Source organism: Brassica oleracea, chromosome C6, assembly GCF_000695525.1.
Source record: "Brassica oleracea var. oleracea cultivar TO1000 chromosome C6, BOL, whole genome shotgun sequence".
Taxonomy (NCBI): Eukaryota; Viridiplantae; Streptophyta; class Magnoliopsida; order Brassicales; family Brassicaceae; genus Brassica; species Brassica oleracea.
In genome coordinates, this window is record NC_027753.1 from 38,411,342 (window position 1) to 38,432,834 (window position 21,493).

Genomic DNA, 21,493 nt, shown 5'->3' on the forward strand with positions numbered 1-21,493 from the left:
ACAGAGTCAGTCATTCGGTAGCTGAAAGGGTCTTATGAACCGAATCTGCTATATCGTCCACAACCACAGAATCCTTCAAATCAATCTTAAAAGAAACCATTCAATAAGGTAATAATGCACAATCATTCAAATAATCTTAAAGAATCCAGTTTAAGAAGTATCAGATATGAAACAAAATGAGAGATTGTACGAGGTTTGTATTTTCTATCTCAAGACTTTTAAGCTAGTAGTTTATGACTTCAAGTATATAAACCACTTTAATTGTCATAAGGAACTATTCAATGACGATGTGGTTTAGAGAAATATATGTAATGCACATTTTTAGACATTAATCAATTAAGGTGGTGATTGTTATTTTGTGCAACTACTTAAAAGTTAAAACCATGGTAGCATACATATAGGTGTAAAACCAATAATAGAAAATGTAATAATGAATTAGTGTTTGTATTGCATTTTTTTTTACTATGTCAATCACATTGAAGATTAGAATAGAGAAATAACAAAATCTCTCTTTTTATTTTTAAGTTGAGGTTATTGGTTTTGGTATTTTAATAGATTTAGAAATCCTTTTTGAATGTGGAAATCTTTGGTAAATCCAAATTTTTTAAAGCAAATCAGATGGACTTCAAAACCAAATCAGTGGATTATTCTAAATCAACCAAGTTGATCTTTAATAATTTTATTTTATAATAAAGTCAATAAATATAAAACATGTTTTTCATTTTTTTTTCTTTCATATATCATATGTTATTCTCATAACATATAAACTTTCTCCACATATGTGTTGCTATGGCTGCTCTCAATTGATTGACATGCTTTCTTTGATGAATTTGAGTTACAAAATTTTCTTTATGGTTACTATTTTTCTTCAAAAAAAAATTTTTGTCACTAAAATCTTTTTCTTCGAAAGTTCTTTGTAAAAATTGAAAATTATATTTTTTTTAGTAAACTGGAAACATATGATATAAAAATGGTGATTATAGAAATTGAGAATATAGAAATTGGTTTGAGTGAATATGAATGTTAATTATAGAATGGAATAATACAAATCCAACCAAATAACAAGGTTTAACTCAATATGTGTTCCTTTGTATTTTGGTCTTAAAAACACTTGTAAGTCCATTAAAATCTATTTTCAGATCTAATACTTAAACAATTCATTGCTCTGATTAACAGTATAACACATGATGAAAATCAACAACATTGGATTTGGTTTGGATTTTGAAATCTATTTCTTTTATGAATTTGGTCACAGATACAATAACAATAAATTTATATATGAATTTTAAAATCAGACAATAACGCTGAATTTTGTTTGGATTTTCAAATCCATTATAATATACAAATTTATAACACCCCTTTTAGGCTCTACTTGCAAGGATTTTTATCTTTGGTTTTATTATACCACAACTATAAGAAGTATCCCAAAAAGATGAAAATTGTGAAACACACCCCTCAACACATTGAAATCTACAATTACAACCCTTGAACGTGGAAGAATGAAGGCTAAAAAGAACCCCACAAAGCCACCACCACCGACCATATATATATACAAACACACACAACAATAGTTTCAGTCAAGGGAGTTTCTGCCTTTGAGATAATCCTCAACAGAGACGCCTTGGTCAAAGCTTCCCATGGAGAGAGAGTCATCTTCAACATCAAGAAGCGCTACTTTAAGGTGTGACTGCAAGTTAGATCTTTGACACTCCTCATCCTTGAGCATCTCTGATTCATCTGAGGAGTTACTCGCTTGTTGCATTGCCCATTTGAGTGTGTCTTCATCGCCTTTGAGTAGCTTTAAGACCTGCATCATTCCACATTCGTTAGGACAACTACATAGAGCTATGACTATGATAGATAAAATAAATGACTTACTATGCTCATTTTTGGTCTAGCTTGAGGACTACGTCGAATACAAAGAGTAGCAGCTAACGCCATCCTCTGCATTTGATCACCATTGTTGTTATCCTTCAAACTCTGGTCTAATAACTGAGAATACTTTCCATCGTCTAGAATTGGTTTAGCCTGTTCATAACCATTACATAAGAGCAGAGAGAAAAGGTTTGGTTTTAAATGAGAGTATGCAAGCAAACACATACCCACAAGACAAGACTCTCTTGTCCCTTTGGACATCCACTGCTAATAGGTTTCCTTCCAGAGAGCAACTCAAGTAGAACAACACCAAATGCATACACATCTATCTTATCATTCACCTTACCATACATAAAGTACTCAGGAGCCAAGTAGCTGCATCAAGTAAAAAAAAGAAGAAGATTAACACACACAAAAAAAAAACATTTTCAAAAACTTTTCATAAATAAAACATCATAATACCCAAAGGTTCCAGCCACATCTGAGCAGACAATGTGAGTTGTGGATATAGACGCCCACCTCGCCAGCCCAAAATCAGAAAGCTGGTCACAAGAAATCACTAAATTTTTTTTTTAATATTTGTTTAATAATATATGTAAAAAAAAAAAAAACAATAGAGTTTTGTACTTTACCTGTGGCTCATAATCATTAGATAACAGTATGTTAGATGACTTAACATCTCTGTGAATAACAGGTTGTGAAGCAGTGTTATGCAGATAGTCTAATGCCTCTGCTACTCCCAGAGCTACTTTAAACCTCTGGCTCCAACCAAACGCAAGTGGATCTTTCTTGTCTCCTGTTAATTAAACCAAACATTTGTTTAGATTCCATGATCATAACATAGAATCTCTAGAGTTGGTTAAGGGTTTTACCGTGAAGATTCTCTTCTAGGCTTCCTCTTGAGAGATAATTGTATACAAGTAACAAGTTGTTGTCTTCAAAGCAAAAGCCTAAGAGGGAGATAACGTTCTTATGGTGCAAAGTTGTGATGATCTCGATCTCAGCGACGAAATCATTCAAGATATCTTCTGTTTGCTTGAGGATCTTTACAGCTACTTCTCTTCCGTTGGATAAACAGCCTCTAAAAACTCGGCTGCTCCCTCCTATACCGATGAAATTATCTGAAAAACCACAATGCTTTTTCTTCTTAGTTACATAAGAACTATAAACATTGTCATGTGGTTAAAGGAGAGAAGAACAAACCAGTGGAGAAGTCTGATGTCACTGAAACAAGCTCCTTGTATTTGAAGACCTGGCAGGTTGAAGAGAATCTCTCATAGAGTCCCTCTAGCTCCTTAGGTGGCTTTCTTGGACTATTGTCAGAAGAAGACTTCTTGGTGGTGATAGCGTTTAAGCTTGACAATATACCATCACAAGAGTCATGACCAATCTGCTTACTGCTCCTCGGAGGAAGCTTCAAAGCCCATTGAGAAGTAGGCCTATGAGATGTAATTGGTTGTGCTGCTGAAGTAAAAGCACGGCGAAGCAAAGGCCAACCTGGTCTAGCTTCAGGCTGTTTCCTAACCAACATAGCTGTAGAACCTTTCTCAGACACAATCTCCTTTGCTTTGAGACACTTATCATCATCATCTTCACTCCTATCTGAAGCTCTAGCAGTTGTATCATTTATAGAACCACAAACCGAACAACTCTCAGAACGAGCAGCCACTAAGGCTTGCTTCAAACTCTGGCCACAAGATTCATCTTCCTTGGAGACCTCCTCTGAATGGCTAACGACTTTGGAAGTGGTAGTTAATGTAACCGATCTCTGAAGCACATTCAACAAGTTGTTCTTCCTTACATCTTCCTCAACTGTAACACACAACTCAGCCCACTCAAAGGATACCAAAACAAGAGAAAGGCTGAAACTTTATCAAGAAAAAAGGTCAAAACAAACAAACCTCGAGGATGGTTAACGGACCCTTCTCTCTGGAACACGATCTTACCGTTGTTAACAGCATGAACCCAACGATCCTTTGGCAGCTTCTTGGCTATGTACTTAGCAACAGAAGCTGATGAACGAATCGCGTTGTGACGACTTTTAGAGATTCCAACTAAAACTTTCGACGCGGAGAACGATTTGGCTTCTCTAGCTATCATCTTACGAGGTGAGTCGCCACGACACAGCTTCAGCTTCAGATCCACCTATACAAAAAGACAGAACTTTTCAACATCTTCAAAGTCTTGAGATTGAAAAAGGTTCAGACTTTACCTGTTTTAGATTGCAGAAGCCTTCGTAAACGTCGAGAACAGAGTCGAAGGTCTTCACCAAGGAGAGAAGCGAAGAGTTTTCAACAATCTCTACACACACACAAACAAAAAGATCGAAACTTTTTTTTTTTTTATCACAGAACATAAAAAAAAAGATCAAAGCTTTATTGGTTTTGAAACAGAGCAAAAAGAGAGAGTGTGTAACCGTTGCTAAGGATGTGAAGAGCGATGACGGTATCGCCAGGCTCAGCGACTTTAACGAGAGCCCAAGTGAGTAGCTCTCTGCTCGGTGCGTCTAGCTTCACGCCGACGAGAATCGTACGGCCTAATCGTCCTTCTTCCTCTCTGCTGTTTTCTATCATCTCTTTTAGTGTTTCAAAGGTTGCCTTTTTGGATGACGTTAGAGACAAAAGGACATGGTTGATGATTGTGTTATATATATAATCCCGAAACGAAGACAAGATCGTATCTCTCTCTCTCTCTCTGTTGTCTTGTAGTTGCAGAGAGGGATAAGTTTTAACCGCAGGTTTGGTTTTGCTTTTGATGCTCTCTCTTCAGAAAGAAGACAAGAGAAGAGCAGCAGCCATCTTTTTTTTTTATATATATATTTTTTAGAAATGATTTTTTAAACCCTACTAGTTAACTACTTTATTTACCGGTCCTTATTTTACTCACCTTTTTTTTTAGTTTTGACATAGTCTCACCGTGTGCATCTCTAATCACAATGACATAAACGAATGTTTATATAATCATATATATATACCGACTCTATTTTTATCTGAAAAGTCCAGCAAAATACCTATCTCAATTGAAAAAATTATTGAATGGTATAATATATTCTAAAAATCATCCAACTAAACTATATAAAAGTCACGCGAGTCTAAGAGAAAAAGACAAAAATAGCACTAAATCAAGTTTATGTTCCCAAACTAGCATTTGATCAAAAGTCACAAAAATAACATTTAATGTTTTATCAAAAGTCACACACTTAGGATTTAGAGTTAAAGAGTGGGGTTTAGGATTTAGGATTTAGGGTTTAGAGTTTAGGGTTTAGATTTTAGGGTTTAGGGTTTAGGGTTTAGGGTTTAGGGTTTAGAGTTAAGGGTTTAGGGTTTATGGTTTAGGGTTTAGAGTTTAGGGTTTAAAGTTGAGAAATGAGGTTTTGGGGATAAGATTTCAAATTTTGAAAAATAAAAAAATTAAAATTTTCAAAGGATAAACTTAAAAAGATGCTATTTTGGTCATTTTAGTTTTTGAGTGCTATTTTTGTGATATAAACTTAGAAAGATGCTATTTTGGAGATTTGCCACGAGTCTAATCTAAAGAACATTATGAGGAAAAAAAAAATAAAACGAATCCAACAATAAATGACGGAAAAGGAGTTGGTGTTAACGGAAAAAAAAATATATGTTGACTTATTTACTTATCTTTTTACCGAAAAATAGGTAACTTCACAAACGATATCTTTTTTTTGATCAAACGATATCTAAACTTCAAATAAAATATAAACTTCAAAATGTGGACAATAATTTTTTATCTTCTTATCCGGAGTCTGGGATCGTATTTTCACATTACAACCATATATTCCTTTTACCAATTAAATATGATCTATTTTGGATACATTGAGATGAAATATTCGTTTTCAGTTTTATTTATTTTATAATAATTAATATGTAGATCATCGGGTCATAATAAAGTAATCATAATAATTAATATAGATGTAAATATACTGCCTATTAATCTTTATTGTTTCTTTTTTTTTATTATCAGCAATCTTTATTGTTTCTTTTTTTTGGACAAAGCAATCTTTATTGTTTCTAAAGTCATAAAATCTCAAAGAGAACGAATTCCCTTTGTAAATAACATACTGTGAAATTATTAACATAAAAATCTTAAAATACCAAAAAAAAAATCATAGGAGTATCTTAAAGTATAATGAAGAAGAATTATTACTGCACCATGGTTGGTTACAAACTATTGCAATTAATGCAAAATATTTCTACAGGATGGGTCGGTGAACATGTCCGGTACGAAGAACAAAAACCACACCCATGTCATGTGACTCTTCCAACAACCGTGTAACTTACAAGTGTCAATCTCTCTACTACTAATAATAATCACGTCATCATATCTTAAGACGTTTCCTACCATGCTTACCGGTTGCACCAGGTAACGTACACAGCATTAATTACGTAATTAGATATATACGACGGCGGCGTTTATAGTATTAGTAACGTCACTTAGACGCCGTTCCTCATGCCCGAAGAAGAAGGTTAGTTATTATGGTGGTGGTGATGGAGAAAAAAAGATGAGGGAGAAGTAGTAACAGAATACCTGCCGTTTTAGAAGTAATAAACGACACGCCAACTAAATCCGAAAGGCATGCATCAGCGTCCACCTCATGATGAATCATTGACCCTACTTTTCTTTCTTCTATCTCCATCTCACTCTTATTCTTACATTTTCAAGACAAGAACTGTAATCATATTAAAAGATTATTTTTTTTTTTTTTTTTTTTTTATAAAATATTAAAAGAAAAATTTTTTTTTTTTTTTTTTTTTTTTGATAAAATATTAAAAGATTATTGCTAAAGGATATTATCTTTAGTTGTTATGATTTAAATTAAGGAAATGTATTAAGCATTTTAATAATCAAACGAATGTATTGTTTTGGTTATTAATTAATCCATAACGTCGAATGATTCATTAGTACATTGATGAGAAATATATGAAAGTGGCAACAAACTGATGGGAGGTCAAAAACATTCACCGGAAGATAAGGAAACGTGGACTACTCATTTGGTGGCTTTTGTTTCCGCCACGACAACGCCACTTGATCTTACTTACACATCTCATTTCTTTAACTTTATTTTTTAGTTTTAATTTTTCAAACACAATCATTCTCTTTATTATATTTTCGTGTTAACTAATCACGACTTGTGTTATATAATCGTAATGAATATAACGGATCTAAAAGACCGTGTCCCAATAATTCGCATGATTTTTGGGAGATGAATACTATAATGTTTACCTCTATTATAAAGTGTTGTAGTTGATTATTGGCTAGTGCAATTGTACTAAACTAAATGATTATCACACACTTCACATTTTATAGTAACTTTCAATTCTGAGGACAATCTTCGAACATATTTACTGGGAAATATTTTGAGTTGACTCACTTTTTACAAAAAAAAATTTCTAGCTTAATGAAATATTTTCAAAATTCCCCTAAACCAAAACTGATTTTGCAAAGAAGCGTGAATCATGACCATACAATATTACATAGCCACAAAATATGATGACCATATAAAAATAGCACGTCATTTAAGACGACGGAGAGTTACATGTATACGTCAGAATTAAGCCAATTTAGTAGAATTAAATGTGAACAAAATAATGAATTTTGCTCCCCGTTAATCAATACCCTTCATTGATATAACCACGTGTATTATTAATCGATCACTAATCTAACCCAATATTTTAAGACTGGAACCGTAAAATGTTAGCAGTTGTGATCATTGTAGACAAACTATTTCACTGAACAAAACAATTAGTAACACAAATGACTGCGATATATGAACAAATCGACAATATGCATGAGGTTGATGTTTCTCTAACTTATGGGTGAGTCTTGAAAAACTCGACTCATTTTATTCTATTTTTATATATTATTTTGGACCTACTACGAACCAAGATGCTTCTGCCTGCATTAAATTTATTTAACGAACCAAAGAAATGAGGAGAAGACAAAATCGTCGTTGCAACATAAAAGTTCTAAGTACAAAAAAAAAACATAAAAGTTCTTAAATTCAGTATGGTGAATGAGACCTTTCAAATATTTTTGGCTAGTCTGCGCATCATTAATGGAGATTCTTAAAGCCGAATTTTAGTTATTTTAGTTAAAAGTTAAGAGACAGTTTCTTATATTCTGCTAAGAAGTCTATTCTTAAAATTTTCCATTAATCATACTCTTTATGTGTCAACATTTTGGTGCTTATATTTATTGTCCCCTCTGTGTTTAGAGTTGGTGTTTTTCTTGGTCCATGCACGTGAATAGAATACTAACATTCGTTGTATCTTTGTTTATAATCGTTGGATAATTTTAATATACGTCATATTGCACATTCGCCCTCAAACATTTAGCAGACTTCTAAAACATAGCACATAAAATAATCGTAAAAATTGATATACATCGTTGCTAATTTAGATGCAATATAACATTTTAAATTTAACTTTTCCAATATTTAGAACAATAGTTTCTGCTTTATACATTTTATAATTTGCTGGGCCATAGTGGGCTTATAAATTATGACTAAAATTGGGTCATATTCAATATCTCACTGAAAAATTATATCTCGACAATCTTCAGGCCCAAAGGGAAAGAGTGTTTCGTTCGCCATTAATTTATATTTTGTAAAAAAAGGAATCAAACTTGCGAGCAGCTTGTCACGGACTGATTTCTTCGCAGCAATCAGGACGTGCGGCCTTAGCAACTTTCACCCTTGTGGTTTGCTAAGTCAGCCTTTCGGACAACTCGCTCAGCACTTAGAGAGAGTATGGGTGATTTTTAGAGAGAGAGAGAGTTTGTAGAAGTGTTTTCTTATTAAAACTTGGTGTCTTTACAAGTGAGGGGTGATCCCCTTTATATACACTTTCTCTTCTTCAACGAACGGCTCAGATCAAACCGATCTAACGGTTGTGAAACTTCTTCTCAAGTGTTCCACAACCTTCTACACTTTTCTACACTTCTCTACACTTCTCTACACTTCTCCATTCCTAAGATATTTTACAAAAGACTTAAAGCTTAAGAAAATACTTAGTGGAGTGGGCTTGATTCACCTTTGGCCCGACCCGATCTTTGGTTGTCTTCATGGACGTTTTGGGTTAAACCGGGCCGTGACAAGCTGCTGAGCTACCAGATTAAAGAGTTTCTCCATTCAGAAAATATTTTTAAAATTGTCTATTTTTCATTCCCTTTTTAAATATTGAGAAAAAGTAGTAAAATATAAATGCAATAATAGAACCAATAATTCAGGTTGTAAAGAAAAATGAAGATCAAGTTGGCAAAATACCAAAAAAGACAGATGCACCCTTGAGGTGACCGTAGGCATGGGCATTCGGAGTCCCAATCGGATTTCGGTTTAGTCCAATCGGGTTTAGGTTTTTTGGGTTTATCAAAATCAACCCCATTCGGGTTATATGAAAATTTGGTTCGGAACCGGTTCAGGTTCTATCGGGTTCGGGTCGGGGTTAGTAAATCTTCAAAGAACCGGTACAACCCGATGTACTTTTGAGTTCGGGTCCCAATCGGTTCTTCGGTTTAAATGTACATGATTTTTATCTACTTCATAACCAAAAAATAAGTAAAATCAAAAAAATAAGTAAAATCAGTTCTTCGATTTTAAAATACTTGATTTGTACATATTTTGTAACAAAAACATAAATAAAACCGGTTCAAAAAAAAGAAAGGAACATCAAATGCGATCATTCAAAATCAAATGAAAGTTAAATATAGTTATTGATCGAAAGAAAACCAAATAAATGAAAACATAAAACGAAAACTAAGTTCTCATGAAATAAAAAATATTATTCAATGAAAACAAAACCAAAATCTAAAAACTTTAACCTTCAACCATCAATCTTCGTATAATAGATAATTATTTTAGATGTTCAATATATTTTGAATAGGAATTGAGATCATGTTTGGTACAAGTTATTTCTGAGAATTTTAAATGTTTCAGGTTCTATCGGATATCCATTTAGATTTCAGATTCGGTTCAGATAATACCCATAACCCGATATACCATAAACCAAGATCCATTCGGTATTTATACCGGGTTCGGATCGGTTCGGATTCATTTTTATCGAATCAGATTCGGTTCGAGTTTTCGGGTTCGATTTATTTGCCCATCCCTAATTAACCGTATTAAATGCGCTATTGACTCAGGAGGGTTGACTAGAAGCAGTACGCACATATCACGTGGCAACATGAGAGAGCGAGTACACATTAACGCTCAGGAGAATTAGATACTCGCATTTTCCGGAAATTAATTCAGAGGAAATCTTAGCTGTATAGTACTTCTGTGTCTCCCTTTTACAAGAGATTAAAAAAGGACAAAACTTTAAAAAGGAGAATCCTCCCCTCAATTCAAGAAACCACGAAAGGGTTTTACTTTGATTCAGTTCTTGTTCTCGAAAGTCTTCTCCTTTTGTTTGGTAAGAACATGTCTCGTCTTTGTTTGCTTCAATCTAAGCCCTGTTCTGTATTAACCCTCGTGTGTTTTGATTCGATACCTATTATAGATTAGGAGTCTCATGTAATGTTAATTTGGTGTTTTAATGTGTTAAAGTGTTTTATCAGTTGATGACTTCTTGTTCGGTTTTAATTTCTTGAATATAATTAAAATCTGTCTATTTGTATAATAAGACAGCTTAGGTTTTGATTTGAATGTGTTTTATTGTCTTTGATGCTGCAGCTTTTGGACAATAGTTTTGGTCTTGGGTCCGAAGCAATGCAGTTATATCATCATCCATACTCATTAGACAGCCAGAGAGTGAGACTAGCTTTGGAAGAGAAAGGCATTGATTACACATCGTACCATGTGAATCCCATCACAGGCAAGCACATGGACTCTACCTTCTTTAGGATGAATCCCAACGCCAAGCTTCCCGTTTTCAGAAACGGTTCTCACATCATTTTGGACACTATTGAGATCATAGAGTACGCTACACTTTCTCACCATCGTTAAATAATAACTATTAACCAAGTGGTGGTAGCCAAGTGGTAATCTCTTGGGGCTTGGACGCTTGGTGGGTGTGTAGCCACGTCAGTCCTGGGTTCGATTCCCTCTGGGAACTAAATTATCATCACTTGGGCTTCGGCACAAGTGGTTTACATGGTGGATCCATGATCGGGCCGATAGGGTTTATCAACAAAAAAACAACTCTTTATGGTAAAATAGTAATTAAAAGTTAATTAAATTTTGGTTAGGTACTTGGAGAGAATAGCTGAGGTGTCTTCTGGTGTAGAGGATGCTACTTTTGGTAGAGAAGTACTTGAATGGATGCGGAAGATTAGAGAATGGGACTCCAAGCTATTCACACTTGCTCACATCCCTGATAACCGTCGCCTCTATGTTTCCAAGTTCTTGAGGATGGTTATGATTGCACGTATGGCTGAGTCTCCGGACTTGGCTAGTGCTTACCATAGGAAGCTAAGGGAAGCGTATGACACAGAAGACAAACTAAAAGACCCTGAAGCTTTGAGGAGAAGCAAAGACCATTTGCTCAGGCTTCTTGATGAGGTTGAGAGCAAGCTAGAGGGGACTAGTTATGTGGCGGGGAATGAGTTTAGCATGGCTGATGTGATGCTGGTGCCTGTGCTAGCTCGGTTATCGCTGCTGGATTTGGAAGAGGAGTATATAAGTAGCAGGAAGAATCTTGCTGAGTATTGGGTGGTTGTGAGGAGTAGACCGAGCTACAAGAAGGTTGTTGGAAGGTACTTTAATGGGTGGAGAAAGTATGTAACGCTTTTGAAGACTTGGATGTTTGTTAGAGTCCGAAGCTTGCTAAGAAAATATTGAATTGTTAAAAAATATTTTGGTTTTTCTTTGTCATGTTTTTAATGTTTTCCCACTTTGAATGTTCATTTTTACATAAAATTGTAAAGTTGAGAAAAGTCTGTACCAAGAATGTTTATTTATAAGAAGTTTGTAATGTGAATAAAGAATGTGAAATATAACTTTTACTCATAAAATGAAGTGTTTTTTTTTCTGGCTTTTAGTCATTAAACAAAAGAATTTAGAATATACCAAAAGGGGGAAGAAAAGCACATGATTCCCCTGAAGAGGACTTTACTGTAATTCTCATCAAGAGCTGCATTGTTTTAACTTTCATGGAATGTACTTCTCTCTCTAAATTCAAGATTTTCTTGATTGTTGATCTTCTTCTCTAAAGTTAGATGCCTCAGGTATGGAGCTGTTTGCTGTTTTCTCCCACCCGTTGTATCGTATCCATGGAGGAACTTTCTGTTTCTGTTGCCGAAAGTAACTTGTTCCTATATCAGATGAAAACTCTCTCTTCCGCTTTGGAGAGTCCGAGACTGTTCCGTTTCTCTTATTAGCGAAAAACTCGCCGTGAGTAACAGGTGGTAAAGGTGGAAACGGAGAGAACGGCACCCCAGGAGCAACGGACCAGCTACTGGGGTCGTCTTTGCAGGGTAAACCACACTGATGAACGATGCTAAGCGGGATCCCATAGGAGACTGTTAACCGAGAGAGGAACTTTGCTTGTGGCTGTGCAGTGACTGCATTAGGCGCATCAGTGCAAGGCGATGAGAACCCGGGTGGAAGGTCGTCTTGGACATCTGTCATGGTTCGTTGCTCTTTGGAAGTAGACGGCTGGTCCCATCTGCTTTTACGCTTGCGTCCATTTGTCTCGGGAAGGCTGGAGGAGGTTGGTTGTATGCACCCGTCGGATACAGAAGGTGTTTCGGGAGTTGCAGCCCTTGAGGCAAATGGTTCTGCACGTCTTGGCGAATGATGATCATATCTAGGTTCTTGTGATGATCTGAATCTGCTGTTTATAGGTGATCTTCTAGACTCCGATCTCTCTTCTCTGTCGATGCGCCAAGGTTTTCTTAAATGCTTAGGGATAAATCTGTCTCGGAAGTTCCTCGCAATTTGATGCACCTGCAGGCATATACACATGAAACCAATTGGAAACTAGAAAGTATAACAAATAGATAAAGATGAAATGTCATATGGTGTTCAAGAGTTCATGATTCAATAGAGTTCATAAGGGGTATATGGGACGCGAGGTACCTGTTTGTCATCATGCTCGGTGAGTGTTAGAATAGACTGCTTGAAGCTGCACAGAGATAAACATGAAATGTCATAAAATTATTTAAGTAGAAGAAAAAAAAAAAGACACAGGCGACATAGCCTTGATAAAATTTACTGACCTTTCCATCCCTGCGTAAGGAGGTGGTCTGACTATATGCTCCAGTGCAAGAATATCCCTCGTGGCAAGATACTCTAATACCTGAAGCAAAGCAAGTGATATTAATAGTAAGCAACCTAGAATTTAAGAACGTATTATCTAGAAAATCTTCAAACTCTTCGGTATTTATTCACTTTGCACAGTCATTTCACACCATATTTAATGAATATTTCACATTGGCTAAGATGAAAGAAGAACTGCCTTTGGGTTGGTATTATCACTTAACTAAAAAGTGCCGAGTGTGTTCTGACCAGTATATAAACAGAAGCAACAGGTAACAAGGAATGTACCTTCAAAAGTTTTCGGAGTATTGGGGTCTTTTTAAAATCCCTCCGGTATTGTTTCATGATATTGTGTAACATTTGCAGACCTGGATGTGTTTGGAGGTTAATTCATACAATAAAGAAAAAGGACAGGCCAAGGTAACATACTAAAAGAAGTTAGACGTACCATTCTTGTTGATTACGTCCACCAAAACAGTTCGTGACTTTGTCTTCAAAAGGGCATCAAGAATCATTGAAAGATCTCGATTGCTGCAATGGTTTCACAAAAAAAAACAGTAGAAAATTCAGGCAACAGATGCAGAGTGTAATAAATATACTATGGTAACTAAGATAAGCAGGTTAAAATGCTTGGAGACCTTTGAATTCCTTCATTGGCATTGCCCCGGGAAGCAGCAGTGAGAAGCAGCAGTTTCAAGTAGCCCTTTGCTGAATCCTGTTTGTTTAAAAAAAGGAAAAGGAACTTAGATAATGCAATGTACTGTTGCTGAATAATGGGGTGGGGGGGTATTAAGATGAGAATCACGCCAAGGATGTACAAGAACGAGAATCACAAACCAATAAATAACCCTTAGAAGAGAGCGAAGATGATGTTTTCAACCTTGCAGCATAACTAATAAAAATGGGAAAGTAAAATGCTATGTAACTTACCCTCCGCTTGCTTATCCCTCCCCCAGCATCTAGTAACTCGTTCAGTTTCCCTTCAACTGCAAATTTGGTGATGTTATTAGCGAGTATGACTAAATGATTTTGGTATTTTTAGCAATTCACGTCTAATACTAGTACCATACATGTTTCAATACGCCCGCTGGGAGAAACTTCCTCTGATCCTTTAGATTTGATGGGCTGCTGTTGCAACTTTTTGACTGGTGTAGTCTGTGCTTTGTTAACACCAGGAAGAGCTTGCTTGCTGGACCCCGATGAACGCGAAGTTTTTGTACGAGGGCGGGGTCGTGAAAGTATCTTTATATCTTCACCAGATCCATGCTTTACTGTCTTATCAGAATTTGCACCATCCGAGGACAGTCTGCTGATAGACTTGGAGGCGGGAGATGCGCCTTTAGTCTTCTTTTCAAGAACCTCCTGCTGGACATCAATGACAGGCATGTCTGTCGAAAGTTCCTTGGATGCTTCGGTCGGTTGAAAAGATGGAAGAACCTCGCTCTCTGGAAGTTTTACAGATACTGAGCTAGGCGATTGAGAAGCAAGGTCCTTGGAATCATCAACCTTTGTAGAGTTCTGCGGCATTTGCATGTCAGCACCATCCATGAAGATCTTAGACGTTGCATCTAAGATTCCTTCCCCACTTTCGTCATCATCAAGGATCACAAGTTCGGGATACTCTTCATCTGAATCACTTTGAACAACTACATCACCGTTCAAAGGATCTCCCCCAATGTAACCTCGGCAATGTGATGATCCACAGTAACACTTTTTGGCAGCGGCACCAAAAACCCTCACATAGTTGTAGTCAAATGTCAACTCCTGACCCTGGCAATGCAACATACATATTTAAAAAAAAAATCATTATTGTTGTTATTATTCTATTCACACCTTGATTCCTTTTGGATTTGGCGTTATGTATTTATGTTAGCATGTTAATTACTGTGTTCACTTTGAAAAGGTCGCAACACCATAGTGTTTTCATCAAACATACTTCAAAATTAGTTGGCCTTTTGACTATACAGTTTCTACTGGAATTCAATATCACAGAGTGTGAGAGAGCCTACCTTCTTAAGGTCTTTCATGGAGAATATTCCAACGCAAATTTCACCATTCACCATCCACTGCAACAGCATTTAATAAATAAATAAAATGAAAAACATACACATAAATTAACAACGAGGCAGCAAGCTCAAGAAGAAGTTTCCAATTCAGATTTTTATCAGTGAGTTTAGAAGCATTCGTGATAAAGCAAAGAAGGCATAATAGTCACCTTTTCCGTACGGCAGTTTGGTTCACAACTATGGTTAATGAAACGCCCTAAATTTCCCTTTGCACCAGCATCAATTACCTGCATTAACAAAGTTATTGCAAGATGCAACATAGATACAATTATTACAAGCGCAACAAGCAAAGTATAAACGTTTACCTCATTCCCATTCAGTGTCATGAAATAGAAATGTTTCTGACCCATGGAAGCATAATCCTTCTGACGAGACTCATAAGATTGCATATCAAGCACCTGTTACACAAGGAGATGATCCATATCTATTGGCTAACTCACGGTATACGCGTTTAAGAAAAAGCACATGTACGGAAAAAAAACTGTAGGCTGACAAAATCCCATCTACAACTGATTACACCTTCCCAAAGTTGAACGATCATCAGAAGCATACCTCTCCAACGTATTCAATAAGGAACTGTCCCTCACGTACATCCTCAAGCAATCTCAGGCCATAACCCTTCTTACCCGATTGGAATCTCTCAAACTTAACATACTTCCGTTTTTGAAACTGCAGAAATATGGGAAAAGATTTCAGAAAGATATAACATGACTGTGAATGTAACGCTTTTTCTTGCAAACTAGACATCACACCTGCTGATTTGAGCATAGATCGCCAGCAGGGCATGTACCATGGAGACATTCAATGTTAAGCATTCTATTGAGACATTCTTCTCCACAACCCAGTCTACCATCAGGTGGTGGTTTGCAGTGACAAACCATTATCTGTCCAAAATAGAAGGAAACATGATAACTAAGTAATAGCTCTAGAGAAGGACAATACTGACAGCGGAAACACATTTCTACTAAATCATTACTAACATAACTTAAAAGATACAAGAAAATTAACCTCGTCAATTGTTTGATTTTTACGGTTACGATGAAGAAACTGGTTTGTTTTTATGGCCCTGAAGCACGCCTTTTTGTTAACTACATAATTACGGGTAAGAAAAACATAATCAAGAACTGAATACATAAAAAATCATATGATAGTTTCCTATTGTACACTAATACTGAACTCTAAGCACCTGGCAAACGTTTGCTCTTCTGTTCCTTGTCTTTCCCCCTTTTAGCCGCCTCATAGTCGTATGCATCTGCTTCATCCTGTCCTATGCCCAACTGTTCATTAATTTCTTCATTTGACATCTCTTGAGAGATTGAGCAATGAGCAAATTCTTTCTCTGAGTTGTTCATACAGATCCTTTAAACAACAGAAAATTCATATTAGATATAGAGAAAGACTACAACAAATAACAATAGATGAGCGATGTAGCAATTTTGGAAGACATAAAAAGCAAATGCATTTTGACACTAAATCTAAATGTAAACATTTGACACACGATCTGAAGTTGCAAAAATATCAAGTAAAACCTATCAAGCACAATGGAAATTTTGATAAAAGGTTATATTTGATGCAAACACGACAAGCACAGAAGTTTACACAAATATGTAAACCGCAACAAGATGAACTATCATATGCAACACACTTTTCATCTAGGAGTTTCATCGAAACAAGTTCATATGCATACATACCATCTCGAGCTCTCGTCAATTGACCCTACCACAGAAGCAGGTATTCGTCTCCATTTAAAACAATCATCGCATCGAACCCAAGCACTCTCTGTGGGAGAGCTATCCTCAATAGTAAGGTCCATGACCGCTTCCCCATGAATAACATCTTGCGATATGGCGCCATTAATGGCAAAGGCTTTTCCCATATTAGCGTCCAAAAGAGCACCTATTACACGAGTTCACATAATATGCAACCAACTTAATCATTTGTGTATTCAAAAAGAGTGGAAGCTTCATAAAGAAAGGAAAAACATTGGGATGCTCATCAGGTGTTATAAAATAGTGTAAGAGGGGTATAGACAACGAACTTAGAGCTAATCAAAAGGGCGTACCTGTTGTTTCGTTAGACTCCGCTCTTCCTACTTCATGATCTTTACTATCATCACTTCCAGCACTCCTATTTATAAAGCTGTGTTTCTCTAACCCCTCGTGAGATTCATTTTTTCTCCCGCCTTTGGCAGACTTGGACTTGGAGTTCCCTTTTCTTGTTCCATTACCTTTTGACTTATTAGGATGTTTACCTTTTTTGGCGTTGGGAATTAGATGTGAACCATTTTCCAAAGGAGATACTGAAGCAAGCAATTCATCTTGTTTTTCTAATCCTCTGTTCGTGTTGACCAGGTCTTCTGCAGTGCTGGAAAAACCATGAGGCAAATCCTTTTGCACAGAGTTGATAACTTCTGAATCTGGTGAAGTTTCAGAGTCTAGGGGCCGGGTTCCATTAGCCCTCTCGCCCTCTTCAACCACAATACTAGAGGAAAGGTGTGTACCCTCATCTAAAACATCACCACCTAGCTTCCTACATAACCCCCCAGCGTCTTGGTTCTTTTTCTCATCCGTAATAGAAACAGATAACAGCCGACATGAAAGTTTCTCCAAGGGATTGTTTTTCTCTTTTAACTGCTCTCTAGTTTCCACAATCTGGAGTTTATCCTCGACAATATCTGCAGGCCCTGGAAACTCTAAACCTTTTCCGGCCTTAACAATACCACCAGCAGGCAAAGAGTTGCCACTGACCTTAGAGACTGTAATGTTCAAAGGATTTTGGCCACCTGACTTACCAAATTTAACTTTCAAACGAAGGCAAGAGCCACTTGATGCTTGGGTATTATGCTCTCCATTTTTAGGACTGTTCTGAGGTTGCTTTGTTTCGTGATGCGGAGGTCTACCATAAGGAATATTATTGCTCTGTAAGAAGATTTCAGCGGTCCTACATGGCAATCCCCACTGAGATGAACGGTCTGGTTTTGAAACAGAGCTCCTCTTCTGCTTCGAACAGTTAAAAATTGATTCCAAATTTCTTTCTGATTGTTTCTTTCTAGAGGATTTTCTCGGAAGAGGAGCACTCAGATTGGTCTGCGAAAGATTACCCTGTTTACCGACTCGGGACCTCCTTCGAGGTGAAGACTCGCTAGTCCCAGATGCAGAAGCAACTTCACCACCTATTCTGCCATTGCCATCTACTATCCTGATCGACTCCACTGCGTTTTCAGGATTACGAGCTCCAATGACTCCATTACCAAACTTCAACGGAAAACTCCTCACCAAAGAAGGGTCGGTAATAGGGGCGTTGGCTTCTACACCAGAGGTATTTTCCTCTATAGGTGATGTCCGACTGAAACTTTGACCTCTCGGATCAGCAGCCACATCATCATTCATACCAGCCACATCACTTTCACTTGATGAACTCCCCACATGGTTCTTTAGCAGTGTTTCATTCTTGTCAGAAAGATCAGTATGCAGCTCATCCTCATGTACCACAGCCACATCATCATTCATACCAGCCACATCACTTTCACTTGATGTATTCCCCACGTGGTTCTTTAGCAGTGTTTCATTCTTGTCAGAAAGATCAGTATGCAGCTCATCCTCATGTACCAACCTCGAATCTGGATCGATCGTCTCTTTGTCTACGATGTCATCAAGATCACATGAGCGCAGACCACCATCACTATTACTTAACATTTCTGGAACAGCTGATGAAGAGGACACCACGAGAGGGATATTGCCATCACCATCACTAGAAGACTTCACACGATTCTCTGTCTCACTGCAACCCAAACCCCCAGAATCCAATACTGTATCTGGAAAGGGACAACTCCGAATGAGAGAAACATCATCACTCGATGGTTCGTTATTTCCTCCATCAAAACCATCACTTCCAGCTTTATCATTCTCTATATCTTTAGCAGTTTCCGAAGACTCAACCTTTTCAGGTGCATCATTTAGAAAACCCGATTCAGCATCTGTTTCCCTGCCCCCTTTGGGCAATACTGTGCCGCCACCACCAAGCACAATGGCATCAGAAACCGATCCTTGAGCTTGCTCAGCATCAACGCAACAAACAGCATCAGAGTTTTCCTCAAGTTCTTTACCAACACTGTTTCCCTCTCCCATTTGCTCAGCCTCTACAAAGCACTCCCTCTGGTCCTCCTCCATCGCAGGGTTTATAACTGATGCAGCCTGTGCAGTCTCCAAACTAGTGACTAAATCCATAGACTTCTCAGAGAAGCTTCCACCGATGTCCATCGCAGCGGAGGTAAGATTCTCATCCCCGGAAGGGTCACTAACACCGTTCTCCTTGCAATCCATCGTTAAATGTCACCTGAAAACAAAACGCAGCGTTTTATCAAAACAAACTCTATGCAGATTGTAAAGCGAATCCCGTATGAAACGTGATCTAGGTATCGAAGGTCAACGAAAAGCCAAACCCCAATACAATAGACGCATCAACATTGATGACAATCCTCTGATTCTATCCTGATTTGAATGGATGATAAATAATTGGAAAATTGGAAGAGATAGACGAGAAAGCGAAACCCTAACCTCATGAATCAGAAACGATTAGGCGAATGACGACGAAGGTAAGCCTGGGGGAAACGAGGAGCTGAGAAAACCCTAGAGAGAGAGAGAGAGAGAGAGAGATAGAGGCGGAGACGATTTGCGATGGAATCGGAAGTAGAGAGGGGAAGAGACAAACGCGAAGCCGTCAGTTTTTTATTTTTATGAGAGCTTTTCGATTTTTTTTTTCTCTCTTTTCTTATTTAATCTTTTTTGTTAATTTGCTATTTGGACTCTCGGATATTTTTCTTAAATTGGTGTTTTGTGTTAATTGTTGAAATTATTAGTACTTTTTATTATTACTCTTAAAAAAAAATTTCTCCATAAATCTACATGATTAATATAATTTTTACGATTTAAATCCTAAAAATGTACAACCTATTGGACTCGAAGACTTTCTGTTTATTCTAATTTCAATGATTCCTATGAAAATGATTGTTGACAAATACATATTTCTGTTCTTGGACTCAAATAATTTCTGTTCTAAGGTCTTCATGCGTGTTCTTTTAAAAAATATTTACAGTTTAAGAAGTTAAAAACTTTTACATGAATATTTTCCAAAATGCCAGTTTATTTTTAAGATATTCAGATCGGTTACACAAAAAAATATATTATTCAGATCTATGGGCGTGTCCGTGTTGAATATGGTCCCAAGTGGTGGTAATCAAAGACGCACAAACTGTAAGATATTTTTATTTGCCTTTTTCTTCTAATTGCCGGTTTCAATTTGATTTGTTTTGTTTAATCGTTCCTATAATATGGTTTATGCGTCTTTTCCGTAATAATGTTATAAAAGTGCAAATGGCGATCATATCGTAGTGTCACAAATCATTTGAGTCTACCAAACCTACGTACTTTTTAAATACTACTATTATACATACCCACTATCAATCATATCATAACCCTCGGAATCTTTATAAACAAGTCTTTTTTCTTTAAAAGTTATTAAAAACTTGAGAATGCAACTGAGAAGACTTTTAGCTCGTCAATAAGGGCATCTTCTACGGTACTCTATTTTTTTTCTTTATAATTTACACTAAAATTAAGTAATTCTATTATAATGTAACTTTCGTTCTGATCGTGTTATTATATTATAATAGAATTACTCTATTATAAAGTGAAATATAGATGAATGTCACTTTTCCATTCCAAATATATAGTAAAATATGATATTCCTCTACATTTCACTTTACTTTATTATAGAGTAATATCATTAGAGCAAAAATTACACTATATATAATAGAATTACTATATTTTAGTGTAAATTATAGGAAAAAAAAATAGAGTTCTATTGGAGATGGTCTAAAGAGAGAACACGTTTACACTCTCGTTACCTAACAACTCATACAAAAATGGCGATTGATTTGCGTTCTCATTGTCGAAGATGCAACTACATGGTCTGCAAAGGCGTATAAAACATCTGTTCTCAAGATCTCTTTACTATTATTTGAGGAGCATTGTAAATAAAAAACCTTTGACTCATGTGTTATTATCAAGATTGCCATTACTTATGTGTCATCATGAGAGCTCTTCTCATAGCATTTAGTGAATAACCCTTGCTTGCCTAGACTAATTACATATAGTGCCATTGGACATTTAAGTTTCATGTTTATGCATAATATAATTGGTTTTGATGGATTATACATATATCTCTTATTTTCATGCGAGTTTTAAAAATGTATTTATTGCTTTCATGCTTATATCTTCTCATTCTTTCTTGGCTGTATTTTTTTTTGCAACCTAACAATAGTAGTCAACTGTATTGTAAT

The 21,493-nt window shown here is 36.4% G+C and overlaps 3 protein-coding genes across 3 annotated transcripts; 1 reads left to right on the top strand and 2 right to left on the bottom strand.

Moving 5' to 3' along the window:
* Positions 1 to 1,573: 1,573 nt before the first annotated feature.
* Positions 1,574 to 4,655, bottom strand: LOC106296308 (receptor-like cytosolic serine/threonine-protein kinase RBK1). Its single transcript, XM_013732414.1, has 10 exons — positions 4,292 to 4,655; positions 4,088 to 4,176; positions 3,777 to 4,020; positions 3,079 to 3,687; positions 2,748 to 2,996; positions 2,508 to 2,671; positions 2,338 to 2,417; positions 2,103 to 2,250; positions 1,879 to 2,028; positions 1,574 to 1,807 (listed from the first exon to the last, which is right to left on the bottom strand). The coding sequence occupies exons 1-10, from the start codon at positions 4,446 to 4,448 to the stop codon at positions 1,574 to 1,576; spliced, it is 2,124 nt and encodes a 707-aa protein (XP_013587868.1). The 5' UTR covers positions 4,449 to 4,655.
* A 5,493-nt stretch (positions 4,656 to 10,148) lies between these two features.
* LOC106299953 (glutathione S-transferase TCHQD) lies at positions 10,149 to 11,811 on the top strand. Its single transcript, XM_013735979.1, has 3 exons — positions 10,149 to 10,301; positions 10,562 to 10,806; positions 11,077 to 11,811. The coding sequence occupies exons 2-3, from the start codon at positions 10,598 to 10,600 to the stop codon at positions 11,666 to 11,668; spliced, it is 801 nt and encodes a 266-aa protein (XP_013591433.1). The 5' UTR covers positions 10,149 to 10,301; positions 10,562 to 10,597; the 3' UTR covers positions 11,669 to 11,811.
* On the bottom strand, positions 11,812 to 19,897 carry LOC106299952 (histone-lysine N-methyltransferase ASHH2). The gene is given in 19 exon segments (XM_013735978.1): positions 11,812 to 12,051; positions 12,053 to 12,775; positions 12,908 to 12,953; positions 13,048 to 13,127; positions 13,376 to 13,455; positions 13,536 to 13,618; positions 13,726 to 13,802; positions 14,018 to 14,073; positions 14,158 to 14,857; positions 15,097 to 15,153; positions 15,303 to 15,380; positions 15,459 to 15,551; positions 15,706 to 15,822; positions 15,906 to 16,037; positions 16,162 to 16,241; positions 16,340 to 16,512; positions 16,845 to 17,049; positions 17,216 to 19,488; positions 19,710 to 19,897. Coding segments are annotated over 18 exon segments (5,121 nt in total). The 5' UTR covers positions 19,476 to 19,488; positions 19,710 to 19,897; the 3' UTR covers positions 11,812 to 11,970.
* Between the last annotated feature and the right edge of the window lie 1,596 nt (positions 19,898 to 21,493).